This window comes from Cervus canadensis, chromosome 1 (assembly GCF_019320065.1).
Source record: "Cervus canadensis isolate Bull #8, Minnesota chromosome 1, ASM1932006v1, whole genome shotgun sequence".
NCBI classification, from domain to species: domain Eukaryota; kingdom Metazoa; phylum Chordata; class Mammalia; order Artiodactyla; family Cervidae; genus Cervus; species Cervus canadensis.
In genome coordinates this window covers 1,141,331-1,162,580 of record NC_057386.1, presented here as the reverse complement: position 1 = coordinate 1,162,580, position 21,250 = coordinate 1,141,331, and the positions used below count along the sequence as shown (strand labels likewise).

The window sequence follows — 21,250 nt, the reverse complement described above, 5'->3', positions numbered from 1 at the left end:
TCCGACTTCCCCTGGGGGGAACCTCACCCCAGCTTTGTGTGGACAGGAGCTCCCCGGGGCCTGGCCCAGGCACGCTGAGCCCTGGGCCCCCCGGACGGCATGGTGCCCGCCCAGGCCGAGGGCTGCAGGCACTGGGTCTCCAGCCGGTCACGGCTCCTTGAAGTTCATCTCACAGCCCTGACTGACTGGGACATTCCTCAGGGAACGGGATTTGCAAGGAATTTCGGAGATTCCTTCTCCTTGCAGCATGACTCGCCAGATCCCAGTGAGCCTGTCGGAGCGGCTGGACCTCAAGGTAGGGGTCCTCTACCCCAGCCCCGCCCCTGACCGCTGCGGCCAGTCCACTCACCGCTGCTTCGGGGGCTTAGACACTTCGGCCAGCCGGCGGCACGCCTCCTCCAGCTGGGCCAGGGTGTTAGGCGGGGTCAGGGGAGGCACCGCGGAGTCCTGGGTGCACGTCGGGTGGGCGCGGGGGGTGGCGCGGGGGTGCCCGGTGCTGCCCCCCCACAGGTGGTGGCGGCCAGCCCGCTCGGCTGGGGACGCGCGGGCCGACTCCGTGGGGTAGGCCCGCTTGGTGCTCTGGGCGCTGGAGGAGGAAGGCAGAGAGAGGAAGCCGAAGGAAAGAAATGGGGTTAGAAAAACTGGAAAATATGACTCCAACAGAGAGCTCTCCATCCTGCCTCCGGAGAGCTAAAAAAAAAAAAAAAAAAAAGCTGGGCCATACCACCACCCTGCGTTGCCAGGACGCGGCACTTCTGCGGTCTCAGGGCAGCAGTTCGCGCGGGGAGGGCAGCGCCCACCGCCCCCCCAGCTCCAGCCGCGCAGACACAGTCTGTCCCCACGCCCCGGGCCGGGCCGGGCCACTGTTTACCTGTGGGGCTTGGGCTTGCCGGGCCGCTCGCTCTCCAGCACCCACTGCCACACGACCTGCGCCCTGTCTCCTTCCTCCCCAGGCGGCTGCAGGGACCCCACTCCACCGGGGGCCCCGGCTTCCCGGGCAGGCGCGGCAGGGCCCGGCTCGGAGCCTCTAGCGCTTCGTCTGGAGGGGGCACCGCCCCGGCTGCCGGTGGGGACAGAGGAGCGCGTCCATCTCAGCCCCTCCCGACCGCCTCCGCCGCCCCACCCCTCCCTGCCAAGTCCCCGCCGCCCTCCCCTCCTACAGGGACACTCACCAGAGCTGGGCGGCCCCCGCCGGCTCGGGGACCCCGGGGAGGCTCCTGCACTTGGTGCAGTAGTAGTCGGCGCCCCCGGGGCCCGGGCAGGGGCACCGCGCCCGCGGCGCGGCCTCGGCCTCCGCCTCGTCCCTGGTCCGGGGGCCGGCGTGGTGGTGGATGTAGTGGTGGTGCACGTGCTTCGTGGTCTGCCTGCTCACGAAGCCCCTGGCCCCAAGGAGGGAGCAGCTGGCCGGGAGGGCGGCGGGGGGCAGGGCGCCCCCGGGTGGGGGCAGCGCACGGTGTGGCTGCAGGTGGTGGCGGTGGTGGTGGTCGGGGGAGCGCGCGCGGGGGCTGTAGCGGCCCACGCCCGGGGACTGGCAGCCGGGGGTCTTGAGGACCCTGGACAGGTGGTCGTCCAGGATGGTCTGCGGGTCCTCCTCATAGCTGCTAGATGGCAGGAGGCAGAGGGGGTGCGGCGCGGGCCCCGCCTCCCGCGAGCCCGGCGCCAGCTCCAAGCCCTCCTTCTCCTCCTCCTGGAAGGGAAGGCAGCGGGGGAGGGCGGGTCAGAAGGAGCCCCCTCCCCCCAATCCGGTGGCGGCAGGGCGGCGCCCACCTCTCGGATCTGCTGCAGCCGCTCTTCCAGGCTGTGCCGCGTCTCCAGCTCCAGCTTCAGCTTCTCCAGACGAGCGATGAGCTCCGCCGCAAAGGCGGCAGGCTCCACGGGGGTCATCTCCTTGGGCAGCCGGTGGGTTCTCTGCGGGGCGCGGGGAGGAGACGGGGTGGAGGCGGTCAGGGGGCTGCCCGGGCCGGGGAACGGGCGCCGGGACGCGGCCACGTCCACGGCTGCGTGGAGACTGGGCGGCGCGGGGCCCGGGCGGCGTGGCCGCTTTATGCGCCGGCGCCGTGGCCTCATGGAGAGCCATGGTCCCCGGCCGTGCGCCGTGGGCACGAGCAGTTGGTCGCACTCCGAGAGGCCGCGCGCGCTCCCTCTGTAGTACAACCAGCCCATCAGTCGCTACTCTGAAGTTGAGAATCTTCAAAGACTGTTGTCAAACATCAAAAAAAAAAAAAAAAAAGGCAGCTCTCTGCGATGGGGAGGGGAGAGCGCAACTCAAGGAATAAAAAGTATGAGCCTAAACAGAAAGGGAGTTGGGAATTTGAAAAAATAAGATTGGAAAGGAGGCAGGGGGGAGCAAAAGGGAAAAAAAAAAAAGGAGTCACAGGGCCCAGATCAGAAGCGGTGGTAATTTCTTCCCTGGCCGCACACTGTGCACCTTTGAGGTGGTGTTGTCTAACACTGTCCCGACCCGCCTCAGTTCTGGCCCACCCCTCCTCCCATCTCTTTGTACAGAAAATGAAGAAAGCTGCTGCAGGCTAGTAGCAGAACACTGCTGAGTTTGGCTGCCTGAAGATGATCTATCAAGGGAAAAGGGAACATCTCCAAGTCAAGTACGGAATATAAAAAGGCACCAGAACACTGCCAAGAGCAGCCGACAGAGAACCCCCGCTGCTGGCCCTCTGTCCCCTCCTGTCGTCCTGAGCCCCCCACCCCCACCCGGGTCCTTCTGCCTCCTCCCCTCACTTCCCTCCTGCTTTGGCCCTTCTCTTTGCGGGGGTGGGGGTGGGCAACAGAAAGCCAACCTGCAGAGGCCAGCATCTCCCCTCCTCAGCAATGAACTGAGCCTCACCACGGCAACCGCTGAGCCACAAGACCCCGGGAGGGGAAGGCCCATCTAGAGAGGCTGTCGTTCTCACACAGGCTGGCTCCAAGCAGCCCCCCCAGCAAAGTGCTGCCTCCTGAAGAAGGCCGGTTTGCACTCCCCAGGACAAAAATCATGTAATTTATAAGCCTGGGCAACAGAACTTTTCTTAAACACACAGAACTTCCCCCAGACCCCTGGCTCCACCAAATCAAAATATATACATCTCATCCATACTGTTGTACTGGGGTGAGGAGACAGTGATTGAGAAGGGGGGCGCTGGAGTTCCCCAGAAAAGCTATCTTCACAAATTTGAGTGCCCCGGACTGTTCCAGGAGCTTCAGAGAGAAGTTGCAACAGTCCACACACTAATGCAACATGGGACCAGCAATTCGACAAGCTGACTTTCTACATGCGACATAACCGGTGGGCCAGCTGGGTTGTCTGCGGCTGGCAGGAAGGACTCGGAAATAGAGATGCTGCTCTGAGCTGGGCACTCGCTTCCCTTCCCCAAGGAGCAGAGTGGTCCCCTGCGTGCAGGGACCAGGGGCCGTCTGCCCTCCAGGACCTGGAAATCATCAGGGAGGTCCCCGAAAAGCCCTCCACACCCTGCTGGCCTCGCGTCTCAAACACAGGAAGAAGCACTCATGGATCCTCAAAACACTGACTGCAGATTCAACAGGCAGGCACAAAGCCACGTTCTGGGGCTGGAAACAGGAGGGACAACAGACCTCCAGGGCGTTGGAGCAGAAATGGCCGACTACAAAGAGGAACTCTGACTCAAGTGACAGAGCCACTTGGGCAACACGAGGAGGGGGTCCCAGGGCTGTAACTGGCCCTGGCAGGAGGCAGATCCCCCAGCCTCCTGGTTCAGTCAGTCAGCAAGAGCGCAGGGAGCACCTACGACGCGCCCGGCGCCGGTCTGGTCTCTGGAGAAGGAGCTAACAGAGCCGCCCAACGCAAGCCGTGCATCACCTTCCGCCCTTCAGGGCCTGGTTTCTGGGAAAGAACCTCTTGGTTTCTTTCTCTTAGGGAACTCTTTTTTTGTTGAGAAAATGGAGAAGGTCGCATAGGTCATCGTCAGGTCCCCTGCGCTGGCTTACACCGCGGTGAACCCCGTCGCACCTCTCAGGTGGGCCTCCCCTTCCTCCTGTTCCCGGAGCTGACCAACTGTGGAGACCGCACTCCCGGCCGGGTCCCCACGTGATCCCGGCCGAGGCCCCGCCCCCAGCAGAACCACGCCCCCCACAGCGCAGGCGCACTCACGAGGCCCCACCCCTATCCCTCCCAGACCCCCCACGAGGCCCCGCCCCCAGCAGACTCCCCCTCCCCCACCGCGCAGGCGCACTCACCGGGAAGTGAGGTAGGGACACTTGACCGTTGGCCTTCACGCTCCGGTGCATCTCTCTCTGCAGCTGCTTCTTACTCCCCACGCGGTAGGGAGGGACGCCATCTCTAAGGGAGACAAAGGACAGGGCCCACCGGCTCACGAGGACGCCTCGGCGCACGTGCCCTTTGGCGCTCCAGCAGAGGACAGACAGGGCCCGCCCGCCCCCGCCCCCGGGCGCCATGGCGGACCCTGAGGGGACATCAGCCAAGACGCAGGCGCCCTGCCTCTCAGGCGTCTCTGGAAGTGGCTCCAGCTCGGGGCAGGAGGGCCAACTTGTAAAGAGCTCCCGTCCGCGCTCTGGTCCTAGGAGTGGGCCCACGCGGAGGGAGGGTCCCCCAGCAGGAGACTGAGACCCTTTGCTTCCTCCAGTGGTCTGCTACCACCGCAGTGCATTACCCTGAATCGGGGGCCAGAGCCTTAAAGTACACCAGGCGGTGCTGAAAGGATGGGGACCAGACCCACAGAAGACTAAGCTGGGCTGGTGGAGGGGTGCAGAATTTTCTCAACAGTCAACCTCCCGGTTGATTCTGAAGGTCTTCCTCCCATTAGTCACCAGTAGGCGTCCCTGGCCTCCTCCCTTCCCTCAGCTCCAAACCCTACTGCCGCCAACCATCAGACTCTCAGATCCATGACCAAGGTGGGCATAAAAGAGAAAGTCCCTACTCCGGGGTGTTCTTCGTGATTCATCCAAATTAAGTGAGCACGTACTATGTGCCAGAGCTTATTCTAGGCTCCAGGCAAGACAGCAGTGAAGGGAGGGGATAAAAAATGCAGATGACTCCCAGATAAAGCTTGTGTTCTAATGGAGTGGAACACATAGCAAGTGAAACATAAAAAGCAAAATCTATAGTAAGTTCAGTGGTAAAGAATCTGCTTGCAATGCCGGAGATGCAGGTTCGATCCCTGGGAGGGGATCTTCCTGTAGGGAGATTCCTTGGAGGAGGAAATGGTAATCCACTCCAGCACTTCTTGCCTGGGAAATCCCATGGACAGAAGAGCCTGGCGGGCCATTAATGGAGCTGCAAGAGAGTCAGACACGACTTGGCAAATAAACAACAACATCGTGGTAAGTTAGATGGTGGTAAGTACTATGATGAAACGCACTGTGGAAATGGAGAGCAAGGACAGCTGGTGGGGTGGAGCTGCAGTTTTAAATGGGGGGTTGTCAATGAAGTCCTGGACACAAAGGTGATTTCTGAGCAAAGATTGCGAGGCAGTAGAGGCCCTTACATTATCGTTATATTTTTATTTTTTAAAATTGAAGTACAGTTGATTTACAGTGTTGTGTTTATTTATTTTTAATTTCTGGCCTCACCCTGCAGCATGGGGGATCCCAGTTCCCTGTCCAGGGACTGAACCCGCACCCCTGGCATTGGAAGGCAGAGTCTTAACCACTGGACCTCCAGGGGAAGCCCCCATCATTATATCCTTTGGAAAGCAAATGGAAGAGGTTTAAAAACACCACCACCACATCCTCCTCCACTCCGCCCAGTCTTCACTGAAAACTGGACCTGGAGTTGCAAAGATTTTTTTTTTGCAAAGATGTTTTTAAAAGACTTTTGTTCTTGAAAGCTGTTGGATGGTCAAGGTGTGATTATATATCCCCATTGCTCTTCCTTCCGGAAGCCACTTATTTACAAAAGCCTCAGGGTTCAGACGTTTGCATACTGAATCATCCTTTGAGGCAGCAAAGGTTGAAATGAGCTGCTTGACTATTTCCCTTTCTCTGGCATTTTTTTTTTTTTTTTGGCATTTTCTTTGTCATTGGGCCCCTGGCTTGTTAATGGTGGCAGAACATCAGTTGTGTCTAAGAAAGCCAACTGGTTAACCTTGGGCTCCTTGCGTATATACTGTGGTATAACTCTTTGTGGCTCCAAGGACTGTAACCCACCAACTCTTCTGTCCATGGGATTTTCCAGGCAAGAATACTGGAGTGGTTGCCACTTCCTCCTCCAGGGGATCTTCCTGACCCAGGGATCCAACCCGTATCTCTTGTGTCTCCTGCATTGCAGGCAGGTTCTTTACCACTAGCGCCCCTGGGAAGCCCGGGTGGTTACCCTGCCCCCACCTAAAATCCCCTGTGGGGTGGAGGTGACAGTGGGGACCCACAGCTTGGGTCTCATGCTGGTCTGACCAACTCCTGCTGCCCCGGGACTGCAAGACAAGGTTCACGTCCTGCCAGCAACTCTTGGACACGCCAGGATCTCCCTGTGAGGCACACAGGGGCCCCACCCGCTCCTCCAAGGCTCTGACCTTGAGCGCCCTCTGGCAGCCTCTGCCCCTCACCCCTTGCTTCCCGAGATGAAAGCAGTGGTAAGGCTTGTACACGTTTTTCTTTTTCCATATAAAGCAGGAGACAGAAAGGTGAACTGGGGAGGCAGTTGAGAAAGGGAGGTGGGGGAGCACGTCACGGGCCACTTGAAGGCAAAAGAACAAATGAATTCTGAAAACACTCCTGCGACCAACACCCAGTGCAGCCCCCTGCACCCAGGGCAGGTGGAGGATCTGGCTGCCAGCGCGAAAACCTGTGACCAGCGCAGAAAAGGGAGCTTCTAACCCAGCTCAGAGGCTTACCAGGCGCCTTCAAGGAAATGTGGCTTTAATCCACCCCCCTCCTCCCCACAGCCAAGAATCTTCTTCCAAAACAGCCCCTCATTCCAGAAGGGGGCCTCTCTTCTTTTCATCCAGGCTCTATAAAAGTCTGTGATCAGTTTCCTGGCTTCTCAGGACTGTGAGCTGATGTGCGCCCAAGTTTTGGTCCCTGAACAGTCTCCTTTAATTATAAACATTTTAGCTAACGAGCCTGCTGCCGGGCCCAGCTGTTTCTGGGGAGTACGGTTTTGAAGTGTGGACTCCACTTAGCTGCCATTTAAGCTGAGCCAATTAGCTTAGCCTTTTGACTGGGCCATGCCCGGCCTAACCTGAATGTCTCTTTCCGGCAGCTTTGAAATAGCAGGCTCACGTGCACACGTGTCCACTTCCTTTTCTGTTTGGCCACCACTCCGAGGGCGGCCTCTGATCACAGCCAACATCAAAAGGCTGGTTTGTAAGATAAGGCACTATGTGAAGTTCACTCAGATGCCTTCCCCAGGGACCAGAATAAACCCATAAATAAGATAAAAGGAAATAAAAATAAATAAAATGACCTGGGCCACCCTCTGTGAGAAACGCATCATGGGCTGATTTTGTGACGCCCTGAGCAGACAGACTTCAGAAGCAGCTCTGTGCGGAGAGAGAAGTCAGGGTGTTGCCTCCACGCTGGCTTCCCGACTTTCACTTCCTAACAGAGAGGCCACACCTGGGCGGCAGGAACCTACTGCTCCTGGTGTATCCAGCCCCACAATCCTTCTGCCCAAGCACTGGGCTTGAGGACTTGGCTGGGAGTCTAATTTTCAAAAAAGAAGAAAAAAGTCATTTCTTCTGAGAATGTAGGTTTTGGAACAACAGGCTCGTAAAACGGCCTTCTCAGAGGCCTGTGTGAAGACTCAAATCCCCAGCCATTTTTAATGGGACTTTCTGCTTAGTGGGGAACCAGTAGTGTGCAGCAGGCCCTGGCCTTCTGGCCCCCGAGGCTCCCTGGACACGCTCAGGGCAAGGCCACGCAGCCCAGCTTCTCCCCAGCCTCAGGCAGAGGGCCCCGGACTTCATCGGTTCTGCGGCAAATGAGACCAAGGCTTCCCCAGGCTTGTGTCTAATGAACTCCAGCCTTCTGGAGTCTATTGAAGGCGGCCCGTGACCCCCGTCCCCCCCACCCAAGCTGCGCCCCTCCCCAGCCCCTCGCTGGTCACTGTGTCCTGGGGAAGCAGCGGGGCCCTTTTCAGGCTTTATGGGGTCCTGTTCAGTCGTGCGAGGAGATTTCAAAGCGGCCTGCAGCCTCCCATCCCTGAGCCTCCCCGAGTGGACAATGGGCTGAAAGCGACTCAGTTCAGCTTTCCATCCCCCGCGCTCCTCACCGTGCTGGGCCCTCAACTGGCCGAGCTGAAGAGGGTCTAATCCCAGCCGGGGCCCCACCCAGCACCGGGCCAGCAGCCAGAAAGTGCCTCGCCCAGCCAGGCTTGCCGTGCCTGCTAAGCCGATGGGCCTGGGACCCCTAGGATCTCCAAGCCCGGTCCCACCCCATCAGAGCGGCTCTCGTCCTGAGACCCCTTTGTCCACCCCTGCGTAGGCAGCGGGAGGCGGCCCCACGCTGGTGGGAATTGTGGGCCCGGGGGCATCAGCACGTCCACCTGGGGAGGGATGGCTGCATCCAGTGAGCTGCCCTCGAGACTGGGCAGCCAGAGCCACGCGCCCCGCCATGCCCCCAGCACTGACCTCAGGGCCCCAGGGGACCCGCCGAGGCCTTGGCGTCCTGCTTTACTCATCCCCGTTCAGGGGGCCGTGCTGAGCGGGGAGCGGCCCCCGCCCTGAGGTCCCGCCACCGGGGACCCAGGGGCACCCCGTGAGCACCGAGGGCTGCGGCACGAGTGGCCGGCCTTGGCCTCTGCCCACCCAGGCCTTCCTGGCCCACATGCTGACCCAGGGGAGCTGACTTCTTCCTGCACTCTGAGCGCTTTAGCTCAAGGTGGGGAGGGTAAGGGCTCTGAAGTCACCTCTGAGGATGCTTTCTTTCTGGGCAGGGTCTAAAGAAAAAGGGGAAGGCAGAGGGGGTGGGGCAGGAGTTAGAACTCCTCCCCACCCAGGCCCCAAGTCATTAGGGCTTCCATGGCGGCTCTGCCAGCACAGAAGACCTGGGATTGATCCCTGGGTCAGGAAGATCCTCTGGAACATGGAGGGACCCACTCCAGTATTCCTGCCTGGAAAATTCCACAGAGGAGCCCGGTGGGCTACAGTCCACAGGGTCACAAAGTGCCGGACGTGACTGAGCAACTGACACTTCACTAAGTCATTAAAAAGGAAAGCTGTGTGGTCACTAATAAATAGAGACTCAGGCAGCTCAGAGTCTCCTTGTCAGCTGGTCCTATTACTGCGGTTGTTCATGTGGGGAGCGGGAGCAGGCTGAGGGCAGGGGCCTGTGGGCTGGACCCCAGTTCTGTCTCAGACGGGAGCAGTTACAGGAGCACCAGGTCTTCCTGCCCCGTCTGAGAGTCATGAGCGGCGGCCAGTTTTTCTGATTGGGTCTTGTGAGGCTCAGCCAGGTATGGGGACTACACCCAAGTTATCTCATCCCAAACCCAGAATAACACCTCGGTGACGCAGAGCAGGAGGCAAGCCAAAAATAATCTCTAAGAAAACTAAACAGAAGTCTCACAGTCTTAAGTCAACTATGTTTAACTAAGGAGATTCACTCAATACCCTCATTCAGACCCAACTTACACTCCTATTTTACACGTAACGCAGACTCTCACACAATCCACACTCTAGTTAAGAACCAGAGGAAAAATGGTGCTAGAAACAAGCATACACAAGCAAAGAATGACACGAGGCAGTGTGACAGAGAGAAGAAAGAAAAAGTATTTTAAGGGGTGGGGGAGGTACCAGTACCTCTAGGGGCAGAAAGTGTGAAAGTGGAAATGTCAGTCTCTCAGTCGTGTCTGAGTCTCTGTGACCCCATGGACTATAGCCCGCCAGGCTCCTCTGTCCATGGGAGTTCCCAGGCAAAAGTGCTAGAGTGGGTTGTCATTCCCTTCTCCAGGAGATCTTCCTGACCCAGGTATCGAACCTAGGTCTCCTGCATTGGAGGTGTATCCTTTATCATTTGAGCCACCAGGGACGACGCCTAGGGGCAGAAAGCGTATACAATCTTGAATTCTGTGAGATTCTATTACAATGTGGTATGAAAACAGACCTTCAGATTAATTATCTGGACCAAGAAACAGAATATATCTATTCAATAAGGAGAGAGAAAAAACATTGTTTTAAGAAATATGTCCATTCTAGGACAGTATTTTCCAAGTACAGTGACTATGGAAGACTCACCTCCATAAGAGCCCTCATCTCTTCATGTTGGATGAGTGATGGTGTCCCTCTCTCATTTCACTCAAACCAAAGAGCTAGTCTTGTGTTAAATCTCACCTTAAACATAAATCTCTCCTTTTACTAACAGGGGGATCTGAGGTGATACAATAAAAGCCACCAGCAAACTCAACAGTCAAGTCTCAAACCAACCCGTCCACTTTCCTTTCAATCGGCTCCATGCCGCAGGCCAAGCAACAGATCACTGGCCAATGGAAACCAGATCATTTCAAGCAAACTGGAAGAAGAGCTGGTCCGGTTTGGGGAAGGCAGAAGGGACAGACTGGAAATAAGTGTTCTAGAAGCGACAGTAGCTCCACGGGCTTGCCTGTAGAAAGTGGTCCCCTTAGCAGAAGATTCTACTCCAGGGCGTTTGAGGAAGACTCTCCAAAGACCATTTCTAGAGCGGTGGTTCCCAGCTGGGCTCCACCTCTGAGCCTCTTGAATCAGAATCTCCAAAGCTGGCAGGAGATGGGGTGTCTGGTCCACCCTGCCGCCCCACCCCCACCCACCCGAGACTCAGGGAGCACCCTTGTTCTCCATCCAAGAAGTCACCACCGCGCGACCTCAGACGACCTGCAGCTCAAAGCACGACCCTGCCCGTGGCCCGCTGACCTCATCCGACCACCCTGATGGCTGGGACTGCCTTCCGGAGCCCCAGCTGGCCATCTGCAGAAGAGCCAGGATCCGAGACAACTCTGGAGAGAACGCCCAGCGACAGAGCAGGCACCACACCGGCGCTTGCTGAACTGAGCCACCCAAGGGGCATCGAATGCAGCGGCCTGGCAAGAGCTCGGGCTGCCGCACTCCACCGTCACTGAGCCCAGACACAGCCTGCCCGTGCCCCCGCCCCCGACCTGCTCGTTCTGCAGACGAGACAGCTGATTCAAGACCCACCAAGCTCTTCTGCCCACAGGGAAAGTGGGCGAATTGACAAGCAAAAGGGGGTGTCTGTACCTGGGGAACCTACAGGCATTGCCCTAACCTCCTACCTTAGTTCAGTTTCCTTCCGTGAAGGTACCTTCCGACCCCCCCTCCAGGCTCTAAGCCTCCAGCCACCCAGGCTCCCACGGGCCCTCCTGCACTAAAGCTGAGCCACACCAGCGGCGCACTGCCGTCCCAGCCGACGGACGTCCACACGGACACAGGGGCTTCGCAACGCCGGCTGAGGACTCCGCCCCGCTGCTCCGGCGGCCCACGCTGCCAGCCGGGGACGTGGCGGGAGACCAGAAGGCACTTACACGCTACTGTCCGTCATGGACATGGAGTCGTCGGTCAGCGCATCACTGGAGATCTCGCTGTCGTTGGCGCTGGTGGCCGGTGCGAAGACGTAGCCGGAGCCCACGTGGTACGGGTTCACGGGGTCGCTCCTCCTGAAGGACCTGCGGGAAAAGGGCCGCAGCTGTGCATCCCGACTTTCGCCCAAGACCCGGGGCGCCTGGGAGACCCTGGGACAATCCCCAGCCTGTTTAAGGCCAGCCTGCTGCCCAGGGCCCGGTAACCCTCTGGGCAGAGAGCAGGGGGCCTCTCTGCCCCACGGTGGCTCGGGGGCTCAAAGTCCTCAAGGGACATTTCCAGAGGACTCTGCTCCTGGAGGGGAGGTGAGGGGATGACAGAGGAGTGAGTCAGTGCAGATGGAGTGTGCCCGCCCACCAACTGAGGTAGCCCTTTACACATGTGACCTCATCTGATCCTCGAGGCCACCTGGGTGAAGAGGTCCTGTGCCCATTTCACAGACATGCCCGGGCGGCCCCGGATCACAGAACCACAGCCAGCGGGTGTGGGACCCATCCGGACGGCTCCCCGTCAGCCCGTCTCTCTGCTTTTTCACATAGGAGTAGCCTTGGTGTCGAAAGATGCTCCAGCGTGAGGCAGGATGACTGACCCGTAGTGGGTGTCTGGGCTCTGTGGTGGAGGAACCGCTGGGTGGCTGCGGATGCTCACGGGGACCCTGGAAGGGACATGGGGTGGGGGCCAGGGAAGCGAAGAGCAGCGGAAGGTCCTCCACCCTGGCGGTGGCGGGTGGGGGAGAGGCCTGAGGCTCTGCCAGCAGCACGTGGAATCCAGGGGGCCCAGGGCAGACTGAGGCACGGGGCTGGGCAGGGAGCCCCAAGGAGGGTGGGCACCGTGGCTGGGGTGGGGGTCCTGCCTTCAGGACCTGCCCTCTGGCCGACAAGTGACACTTCAGTGCAGAATGAGCCTCAGAAATGATCCGACCCAAGCCCTCAGTTTAGAAATGCTAATAAAAACCAAGAGCGACCACCAGTGATGAGAACAGCCAACTCACTGGAAAAGACCCTGATGCTGGGAAAGACTGAGGGCAAGAGGACAAGGGGACAAGAGAGGATGAGATGGTTGGAGGCATCACCGGCTCGATGGACGTGAGTCTGAGCAGAGACCAGGAGGGGAGGACAGGGAGCCTGGCATGCTGTGGTCCACGGGGTCGCAGAGAGCTGGACACGATGGAGCGCCTGAACCCCGCCGCCACCGGCATCGGGCTCACTGTGGGTGGGACCCCGTCTCGGGGGGGTCCCTGCAGCAGCCCCCCCAGCACAGTAGGTGCTCGAGGACTGGGTGCTGCCCAGTCACCGTCAGGGCCCCCCAGGGGGTGGCGGAGCCCCAGGCAGGGCCATGTGCTGGGGGTCAGCCACGGGGAGCCCACATCAGGTCCTGGAGGAGCCGATGGCAGCAGAGATCCCCAATCTGCCAGTCTGAGCGAGGCCAGATCTCGGAGACGTCAGGTGGTCGAGAAGCGACCGGGAAGTGCTCACAAGGAGCACGGCACGTGAGCCCACTGGACACCTTGGGCCAAGCCATTCTGACCAATCCCAGATGCTCTGGCCTCGCTGTCCCACCTGTCGAGGGTGGGAGGCCTGGCCCCCTCCCTCCTCGCCCCGGATCCTTGGCGATGATGACAGGAGGCTGGTGGGATCCTCCATGACTTGGAACTGGTGCCCATGTCTCCAGTGTGGCGTTTCCAGACAGCAGGGCAAGAGAAGTGGGAGGAGGGGACCGTCCATGAGAGGCCCGAGGTCCTCCCAGAGCAGAGGCGGGCGGGGGCAGCTGGTGCCAGCACTGGCGAGGAGGCGCCCTCTGCGGCGTCTCCACCACGGGTGGGACAGGAGGGGAGTGGGCAGACGAGGCTTCCCTGTGGTCAGGGTGCTGCAGGGAGCGGGTGCGGGCAGGTGATGGGGCCGCCCAGGATGTTAAAGTGGCCCAAAGCCCCAATCTCCTGCACAGGTCCCTGCCTCAGGGCAGGATGGAGCTTCCCAGGGGGCTCAGTGGTGAAGAACCCATCTGCCAATGCAAGGGACACAGGTTCGATCCCTGGGTCGGGAAGACCCCCTCAAGGAGGAAACTACAACCCACGCCAGGATTCTTGCCTGGGAAGTCCCGCAGACAGAGGAGCCTGGAGGGCTACATCCACGGGGTTGCAAAAGAGTCGGACACGACTGAGCGACTAAACAACAAGGATGGAGGAGATGACGGTCCTCAGGGGCTCCGTCATGCAGAAACCGGGAAGCTCCCAGCCAGCTGGGTGTTCCGGGGTGTCACAGCCTCCGCAGACATGGGGTCCACCTAAAACAACGTGTGGTTCAGACACGGCCACTGGCCCGGGGCTGGAAACACCCTCCAAGGGCACTGGTTACAGGGGGTCATGGTAACGCTCCAGAAAACCACGCACCAGCAAACACAAGGCATTCTCGGGCGGCATTTATCATGACAACGGCACAGCGCTGGTGTTTCCCTCATGAAGGCCTGTCCTGTGTGTAGCGGTGACGAGTCCCCTGAGAGCAGGGCCGGCCCGTCCGCCTCCTGGGGGCCTACCCCCCAGCACTGCCCGTCACGTGTGGCTTGTGGCAGAAGCTCACAGCTTTGTCCACACTCCCTTTTTAAGGACCTAGGACACAGTGGGTTGCTGAACGGGTTTTTCATCTAAGAGGTGTAACACAGAGATCAAAAAGCCCAAACAGCCTTAAATAGCCTCTGTGCGCCCTGCCCCTCCCGTGTTGCTATCTTTGCGGTATTCACACATCCACAGCCCACCAGGTGAGGGCTGCAACAGCGTCTGCAGGGACAGAGTGACTAAGAGACCCCCTCCTCCCCAGCAGAAAGAGGCGCCTCACTCAGACGCTGCGTGTGGACACAGCTCCCCGCTCCCGGTCAGACACTGGGGCCCCAAAATAAACGGGCTCCCTCCCTCCCAACATAGAGGGCTACTGTGCCACCAGCAATTAAAAGTGGAATATACTGCTCCTCGCTCAGTCCCTGCAGTAAAGTACAGGGATTTTCCTTGCATCATCACAAGACGACTCAGAGGAAGGTGGCTGAGTCGTGGGGAGAGACACAGACTTGATTTTTTCTGTTTTTTTAAGTACCCAGAACTTTGTCAAGACTGCCACAAAGTTTGGAGAAAATGAATTAGAACTGCTTTTTTGTGATCGCTTTTTAAAAAAAAAGAAAGAAACTCAACCAGGCTACAGTAATTGTACCCAGATGCGGATTATTTCTTCAGGGCCGTGGTGCTCCCAGTTGCTGCAAGCCTCTTCCATTCCTCTGGAGAGCAGAGGCCGGAACAGCGCTTGCGTTGGGCACCCTCAGGCCCGCGGTTTCAGCGCACACAGGGCTTCGGCACTGGGGGCAGGGCCCCTGGCACCCTGCTCTGCCCGCCCCCGGCCTGGTCTTATCTGTTACCTTCACGCAATCGCGGGGGGCCCCAACCCCAACTCCAGGGCCAGGCACATATAGAGAGCAGAACAGACCTGGCCTTTGGGACCCCTTTCTGGGGCCCCTCTCAAACAAAGCGCCTTAAAAGGCATTGGCTTCTAAGGCTGTGCGTTTGAGGGCTCTTCTTTTCAGAAGCCCTCTGATGATTTCCCACGAAGTCCCGCCCAGAAGGGGATGCTCCTTCCCGCAGCATCTTCTAAGGGAGATGGGGGGCGGGGGGCGGGGCGGGGCAGGGAGGCCAGGTGCGCAGGCGGGGCAAGCGGACCGCGCGTCCGCATAGCGCCCCCCTCGGCCGGCTCCCTGCACAGCCTTCTCGGGCGTCATTTCTTCCATCATGTTGAAGCCAAGCTGGACTCCAGTGGCTTCGCATAGAAATGGGCCCCAAGAGCGATGGCTTCGCGGGGGACAGGAAGCTCTGGGAGCTGGCAGGGGACACCTGCTGGGCCCCCTGATGTACCGTGAGGCTGGGAACCAGTGACAGGCAGGGGAGACCACCGAGAGGGTGTCCTAGCGCCAGGCCAGCCCCCCCACACACCGCCATCCTCCAGGGAGGTAGGGAGCGTGTGCATGTGTGCACGCGCGTGTGTGTGCGTGTCTCTCCCCTAAGGATCCGGTCTCGTCTTCTATGAGTCTGTGTCTGACCCTTTGTGACCCGCCTGGGAACCTACCAGGCTCCTCTGTCCATGGGATTCTCCAGGCAAGAATACTGGAGTGGGCTGCCATTCCCTTCTCCAGGGGATCTTCATAACCTAGGGATCGAACTCACACTTCCTGCACTGCAGGTGGGTTTTTTACGTCTGAGCCACCAGGGAAGCCCCTTTACATGAAACCCAACACCGACTCAGTCAGAATGCAAACAGGTCATTAGAAGTGAGGCTCCTCTGAGTGCCCAAGGTAAACTCAGGGCTTGGGGACCAGCAGGTGCCCTTGGCATCCAGCTGCAAGCCTGCTCCTCAACAGCTGGTGACAGGGAGCCCTCAGCAGGACTCGGGCCTCTGTCTCCTCCATTTGACTAAAATGAGCCGGTCTGCAGGCCAGGGACCTGGCTTCATGAGTGGAGGGAGGCAGACTTGAGCTGGAGGCGCTCCCTACATCCCAGGAACTAGCCGGGAACTCGGACACAGTTCAACAAGTACAGGAAGTCCGGGCGCGGGAGGGGACACCTGCGCCCTGGGGCAGAGAGTGACGGGACACAGAGGTGATGAGTCACCCCACAGCAGATTGTAAGAGGACGTGTGGGAGACCCCGGGAAGTCGGTGATCATCAGAAAAGCAAAGCACGCTTGCTCAACAACAAAATCACCAACAGAAGCACAGGATGTGCCCCCAAATAGTGAAACAATGTCAACCTGAGCCCCACATGCTACTCGGCTAGCTCAGGAAGTCCATGAGCCCTAGGACAAGCTCTCTGCACAATAAAAAGCAGTCATTTGTGGACCTGGCTCAACCACGTAGGGACCATAAAACGCCCCTGCTCAACCTGGAGGAGCTGAGGCTGGAAGCATGACGTCTACTCACGAGTCACGGAGTCTCTTCTCCCCTCCCCACTTTTCCTGTGATCATAAAACTGTAGCCCAGTGAGTTCCTGGGCCATGGCAACCCCTTCGCCTGCCTGCTTGTGAACCTCACAAGCATCCTATTCTAACAAGTCACTTCTTATCTGTCACATTGCATCTGAGTTCTTTTCTGCACTGAGACACAAAGGACCAGGGTACTGGAGCTCTTCAGAGCCCCCGAGAGGACACCAGACTGTTTCAAAGCTTCACAGTGAACGCCGGCTAGGACGCAAGGCTCCCTCTTTGAGAGTGAGATCTGAACCTGGGTGCCCTTTTCACACAGCCAACAGTGAGCATGATCAAATCAAGCTAATTATAATGCCTTATGTCTGTTCAAACCACGTCCCTTTACAAAGGACTTCCCTGTTCATTATTCTGATCCTAACAGCAACCTGTGACATCAGAAGAAGGGACAGTGTCCTCTCATCTGCAGGACACATGGGCTTCAGCAAGACTTCACCCCAGGTGGGAAGAGGTGGACAGGGCTGCATCTTTGAATAGCTGGGGGCAGCTCCTAACACACCACAGGCACCCTTGAGTATCTTGCACGTTTAAAAAAACAAAAAATAGAGTACTGGGGGTAGGTCTTAATTCCTCTCTGACAATGCCCAGGTAAGACATATGCAGGCCAGGTAAGATACCTTCCTCTGAATCCAACTGGGGGACAAAGTCAGGCAGGAATCTAGTAGGAAACCCAGGGGGCAAATGAAAAGGTGTCATTTACATATGAACAACGCCCACCAATCCCAACCAAGAAGGAACTGATGAAACACAAAGGAGGATGCTCGGCCTGCAGACATACCCTTAAATCTGAATCCTGGTAGAAACACCCAGGCTGGGCCGGGATGGGGCGGAGTCCCGACTGCCCACCCACAAAGGGGAGGGGCCCAGGAGGGTCCCGCCCCGGAGCCCGACCGGCTCCAAAACCAGCCAAGGCGCGGTTTACAAAGGTGGCGCTCTGGGCCCTGCCCCCAGGGCGGGGGTGGTACACAGAAGCCCCACTGCCTCTAGGCCCCCGAAGAAGCCGCCTGACCACAGGCCTTAAGTGGCCTCGGCGACCGCTGCCAGTCTGGAGGGCACGGAGGCCAGCGGGGCTTTCCCCAAGTGCCCGCATAACGGAACGGGCAGGGGTGGCAGGTGGCCTGGAGCTGCCAGCCCCAGAAGCCAGAGCCAGCATCTTTCTCCAAACAGCCCGAAAGCATAGCTTAAAGATTCTGAAACAACTCGGTTCCGATGATCCTTGGAGCCCTTGCACAAGCCAGTCGGGTCGCACCGAAGGTGGTGGTGGACCAGATGTCCGCCCAGGAGACCGGCTGGCAGGGCCACAAGAGCGCCCCCTGGCGGTGCCAAAGCCACCCTTCCCTCCTAGCATGGCCACCCCAGGACCACCAGCTTCCTGGCTCAGAGAGGGCTCCCTGCCCCTCCGCGGCCGGCCGGACCCTACAGAGAAAGGCAACCTCCAGAGACAGCCGCCAGGTCGCACGCCCCTTCCCACAGGGTCAGCGAGATAAGCTGCTCCAAGAGCAGCCCAGCGACCGGCCCCTCCCCCGCATGCCATCAGCAACAACCTGGAACTCAGAGGCTCATTCTCTTTGGATATTTGGAAGGGGAGAGAGAGAAACAGAAAAACTCATTCCAACAGGAGGTCTGAAGTTGCCTCCAAAGGTCAAGAATCTTAAGACTTGGCGGTTCTATAAAGAACTGCTTGTCCTCCAAGCCTCCAAGAGAGAAGGCAGTCCAGGGCCCAAGTCCTCTCCGGCCAGAACCTCCTCTCCATCAGCAGTGAGCAACACAGGCACCCCCCCCCCACCCCGGGGTCTGCCCCCAGGGCGGCAAGCATGCAAGACCTAGAATAACCCACCAGCAGATTCTGAAAAGCACAGGACCCTTCACTGGGGAGGCACAGGACCCTGCCTCCTCTGGAGGATTCCTCGCAGGGTTCACGTCTCGTTCCATAAAGAACCACAAGCCCAGTTGTTAAGCCAGCTGCTGGCTCTTAACATAAAAGTTCAAACGATCCCACTTACCCCGTGGTCAGTGGGCACACACACTACTGCCTGGGCCTCCAGCTCAACCCAGGGGGCTCGGCGGCCCCATTCACTCCTCACCACTGAGTGACCCCTTCCGAAACCAGCGCTGAGTGTCTGTGACCGACTGACCCTCCCTCTCTTGCTGCCCCTCCAAGACTGGTGCAGGATAATAAGGAACCACACTGAGGCACACTGCCTGCCACCATCTGCAGCCGGCACTGGGAGGCTCCCGGTATTTAGCTGTGCGTGCATTCCTCTCCCCTCCTTTCAACAGCAGAAAGCCAGATCAAAGGGTTCGTGGCCAGCGGTCCGAGCGCAAGACAGACCTCTGCCAGCCTCAGCAGCACATCTGAGCATCCATCCATCCACCTCCCTAACTCAAAGCATCTGCAGAGCCCACCTCATTGCCCCCCGCCCCTCCCCCGCTGGCTCACCTGTACCCGCTTTCAACGCTGTCCATGGCCCGCGCACTGGCTGTGGCCCTCAGGGTCTTGCTGGACAAGCCCACCACAGTGGGGGGAAGTTTGCACTTGAAGTCGGCACAAGTCCACTCCTCCTCTTCGTTCAAGGTGGGGAGGTAGCCACACACGAGCCTGAGGCTCCCCAGGCCCCCGTGACTCAGGTAAGCTGGGTTCTCGCCCCCACTCCTCACGTACTCGAGGTATATGTCCGAAGTCAGAAACATCTGGTAGGCATTCTCCTCCATCACAGCCTGGACCTCGGTCTGGGCCTGGTCAAACATCACCGAGTCGAACTGCTGCTTCTTGATGCTGTCCCGAATGTACGTCTTGGTGGCAGGTTTCAGCTGCTTGGAGACGATGCTGTTGTTCTCGATGTACCTTTTGTAGATCGCTTTGGCTACTCGTAAAGTTTTGGCATCCTTCAGGTTCATCTGCCGGAATCCATTGCAGGCGAACCAGAAGTCTAAAGTATCCACGCATTTCTCCCGCTCCAGGAAAGTCCGGAAGAGATAAGCACCGTCCTGATCGCCCAGCAAGGAGTGCAGAGACTTGGTCCACCTGGTCAGCGGGGAGTCTGGGGACGCCCGGCCCTCCGGCTCCCCCAGCCCGCCCTCGTTCCGCCGGGCGCTGGGGGAGACGGGCAGGGCCTTGGCGGCCGGGCCCTTTCCCACGCCCGGCTGGCACGGTGGGGTCTCCCCCTCTTCCCCCGGCACTGGGGGCCGCGGGGCATCCTCGCGGAAGCTGCTGCTGGGATCTGGGAGCCGAGGCAGTAACACAGCGCTGCTCATGGCGAGTGCCTTCTCGCTGAGTTTAGGAATTTGTTTCTTCCTCCAGTTCCTCTCAGCAATCAGCGTAGTCTCTCTTTCTCTCTCAAGTCAGCAGGGACTCATCTGAGCCTCCTTTCTGGGAAGAAAAGGAAGGGGGGGAGGCAGAGGGAGAGAAAAGGGTATTGATATAATCAAAACCAGATCTACCCAACATCAAAGCAAGAAAGTAAACAGGCTTTTCAACTCCTCAAATTCAAATCAAGCAACCCAGCTATCTGCGAGGTGCTCATCTAAAGTATCAGACGCTGCTTTTTCAAAGGCGAAATCTGAGCTCCCTGCACGCTTGGGGGCGGGGGGGGGGGCGGGGAAGGGGCGCGGGGAGGGTGGGAGGTGGGGCAGAGGGCCCGGGAGGTGGAAGACACCGGCTTCCAAAACCCCACCCGGCCCGGCAGGGCAGCCCGGCGCGCCCCTCCCCTCGCTGGGACAGCATCCACTCCAAAGACGCGCGCCCCGAGCCGCCGGGCGGTGTGCAGGTGAAACCAATTTCGGTGAATTTCCCCACTCGGCCCTCCGCACAGATAACTCGAGCTCCAAACGTGCCCTTCCCCGGCATCTGGTTCCCATCCCCCCACCTACCCCTTCCCACTCCTTAAAAATTCAGAAGAGCCTCAACCGAGCAAGCAGCCCGCCCAGCACGGGGCGGGATGGGCTCCCGGACCCCCAGCTGGAACCCCCCACCCCCAGATGGAAACGTTCGCTGCGCCCCGCCTCCCGCCAAGATTCCGGCTCAGTCTACACCTCGGTCTTCCCGGTTCCCCGAAACCAGAAATCCACTCACTCAGACAAGGCTTTGATCTCCCAACTTTGTCAGAGAGCGGAGAAGCCTCAGGACTCGCCGCCCCCTGCCCCCCCGGAGCCGCAAACCCTACAAAACCGGATCAGAAACCGTCTCACGCTACCACCGCCTGTGCCAAGAATCCCAAACTCTGCTGACCTCAAGCCTCTTTTTTCCACAAGCAAAAAGTCTTATCTAACCAATAAACCAGCCGCTCACCCCAGCATGGGAAGGATCTAACTCGGAGAGCGGAGGGGAGGGCTGGGGGGGGGGGGCGGGGCGCGACCCCGAACCGGAGGCCGGGGGCCCTGGGTCCGGGGTGGGCGCGCGTGGGCCCCGCGCGGGTCCTCAGGCCACCGGTAGCGCCGCGCTGCCTGGGCGGAGGGGAGGGGGGACGGCCCCGTTACCTGGAAGACGAAGGGGGCCCGAGGCCCGGCTCTCATCGCTGTCGAGCGCCCTCCCCCCCTCCCGGCTCGACCCCCGGCCCCGGTCCACCCCGACCGTCCGGAGGTCCGGGAGGCGCTCCCAGCCACGAGTCCGGGCGCGGGTCGGAGGCGCCCGCAGAGAAGCCCGGAACGCGGCGGCCGGTCCAGCAATGGCGACGCGGAGGCTCGGCCTCTCCGAACGAGGGGCCGGGGCGGCTGGGGCGCGAGGCCGGCGGCCGGAGGGACGCGGGGA

The 21,250-nt window shown here is 59.4% G+C and overlaps 1 protein-coding gene across 5 annotated transcripts in view; it reads right to left on the bottom strand.

Moving 5' to 3' along the window:
- The window catches only part of AXIN2 (axin 2), a 28,006-nt gene that overhangs the window by 5,455 nt on the left and 1,301 nt on the right, over positions 1-21,250 (bottom strand). For 2 of the 5 annotated variants that reach the window (XM_043443681.1, XM_043443755.1), the window contains exons 2-9: positions 18,944-19,873; positions 12,082-12,147; positions 11,438-11,578; positions 4,207-4,309; positions 1,768-1,908; positions 1,173-1,687; positions 872-1,060; positions 350-586 (exon numbers count right to left, since the gene is read on the bottom strand). In XM_043443681.1, the coding sequence (XP_043299616.1) occupies positions 350-586; positions 872-1,060; positions 1,173-1,687; positions 1,768-1,908; positions 4,207-4,309; positions 11,438-11,578; positions 12,082-12,147; positions 18,944-19,758 (2,207 nt within the window). In that variant the 5' untranslated portion in view covers positions 19,759-19,873. Of the gene's footprint in view, positions 1-349; positions 587-871; positions 1,061-1,172; positions 1,688-1,767; positions 1,909-4,206; positions 4,310-11,437; positions 11,579-12,081; positions 12,148-18,943; positions 19,874-20,979; positions 21,114-21,250 lie in introns of those variants that run through there. The other 3 variants (XM_043443833.1, XM_043443912.1, XM_043443996.1) reach the window with 3 other exon arrangements.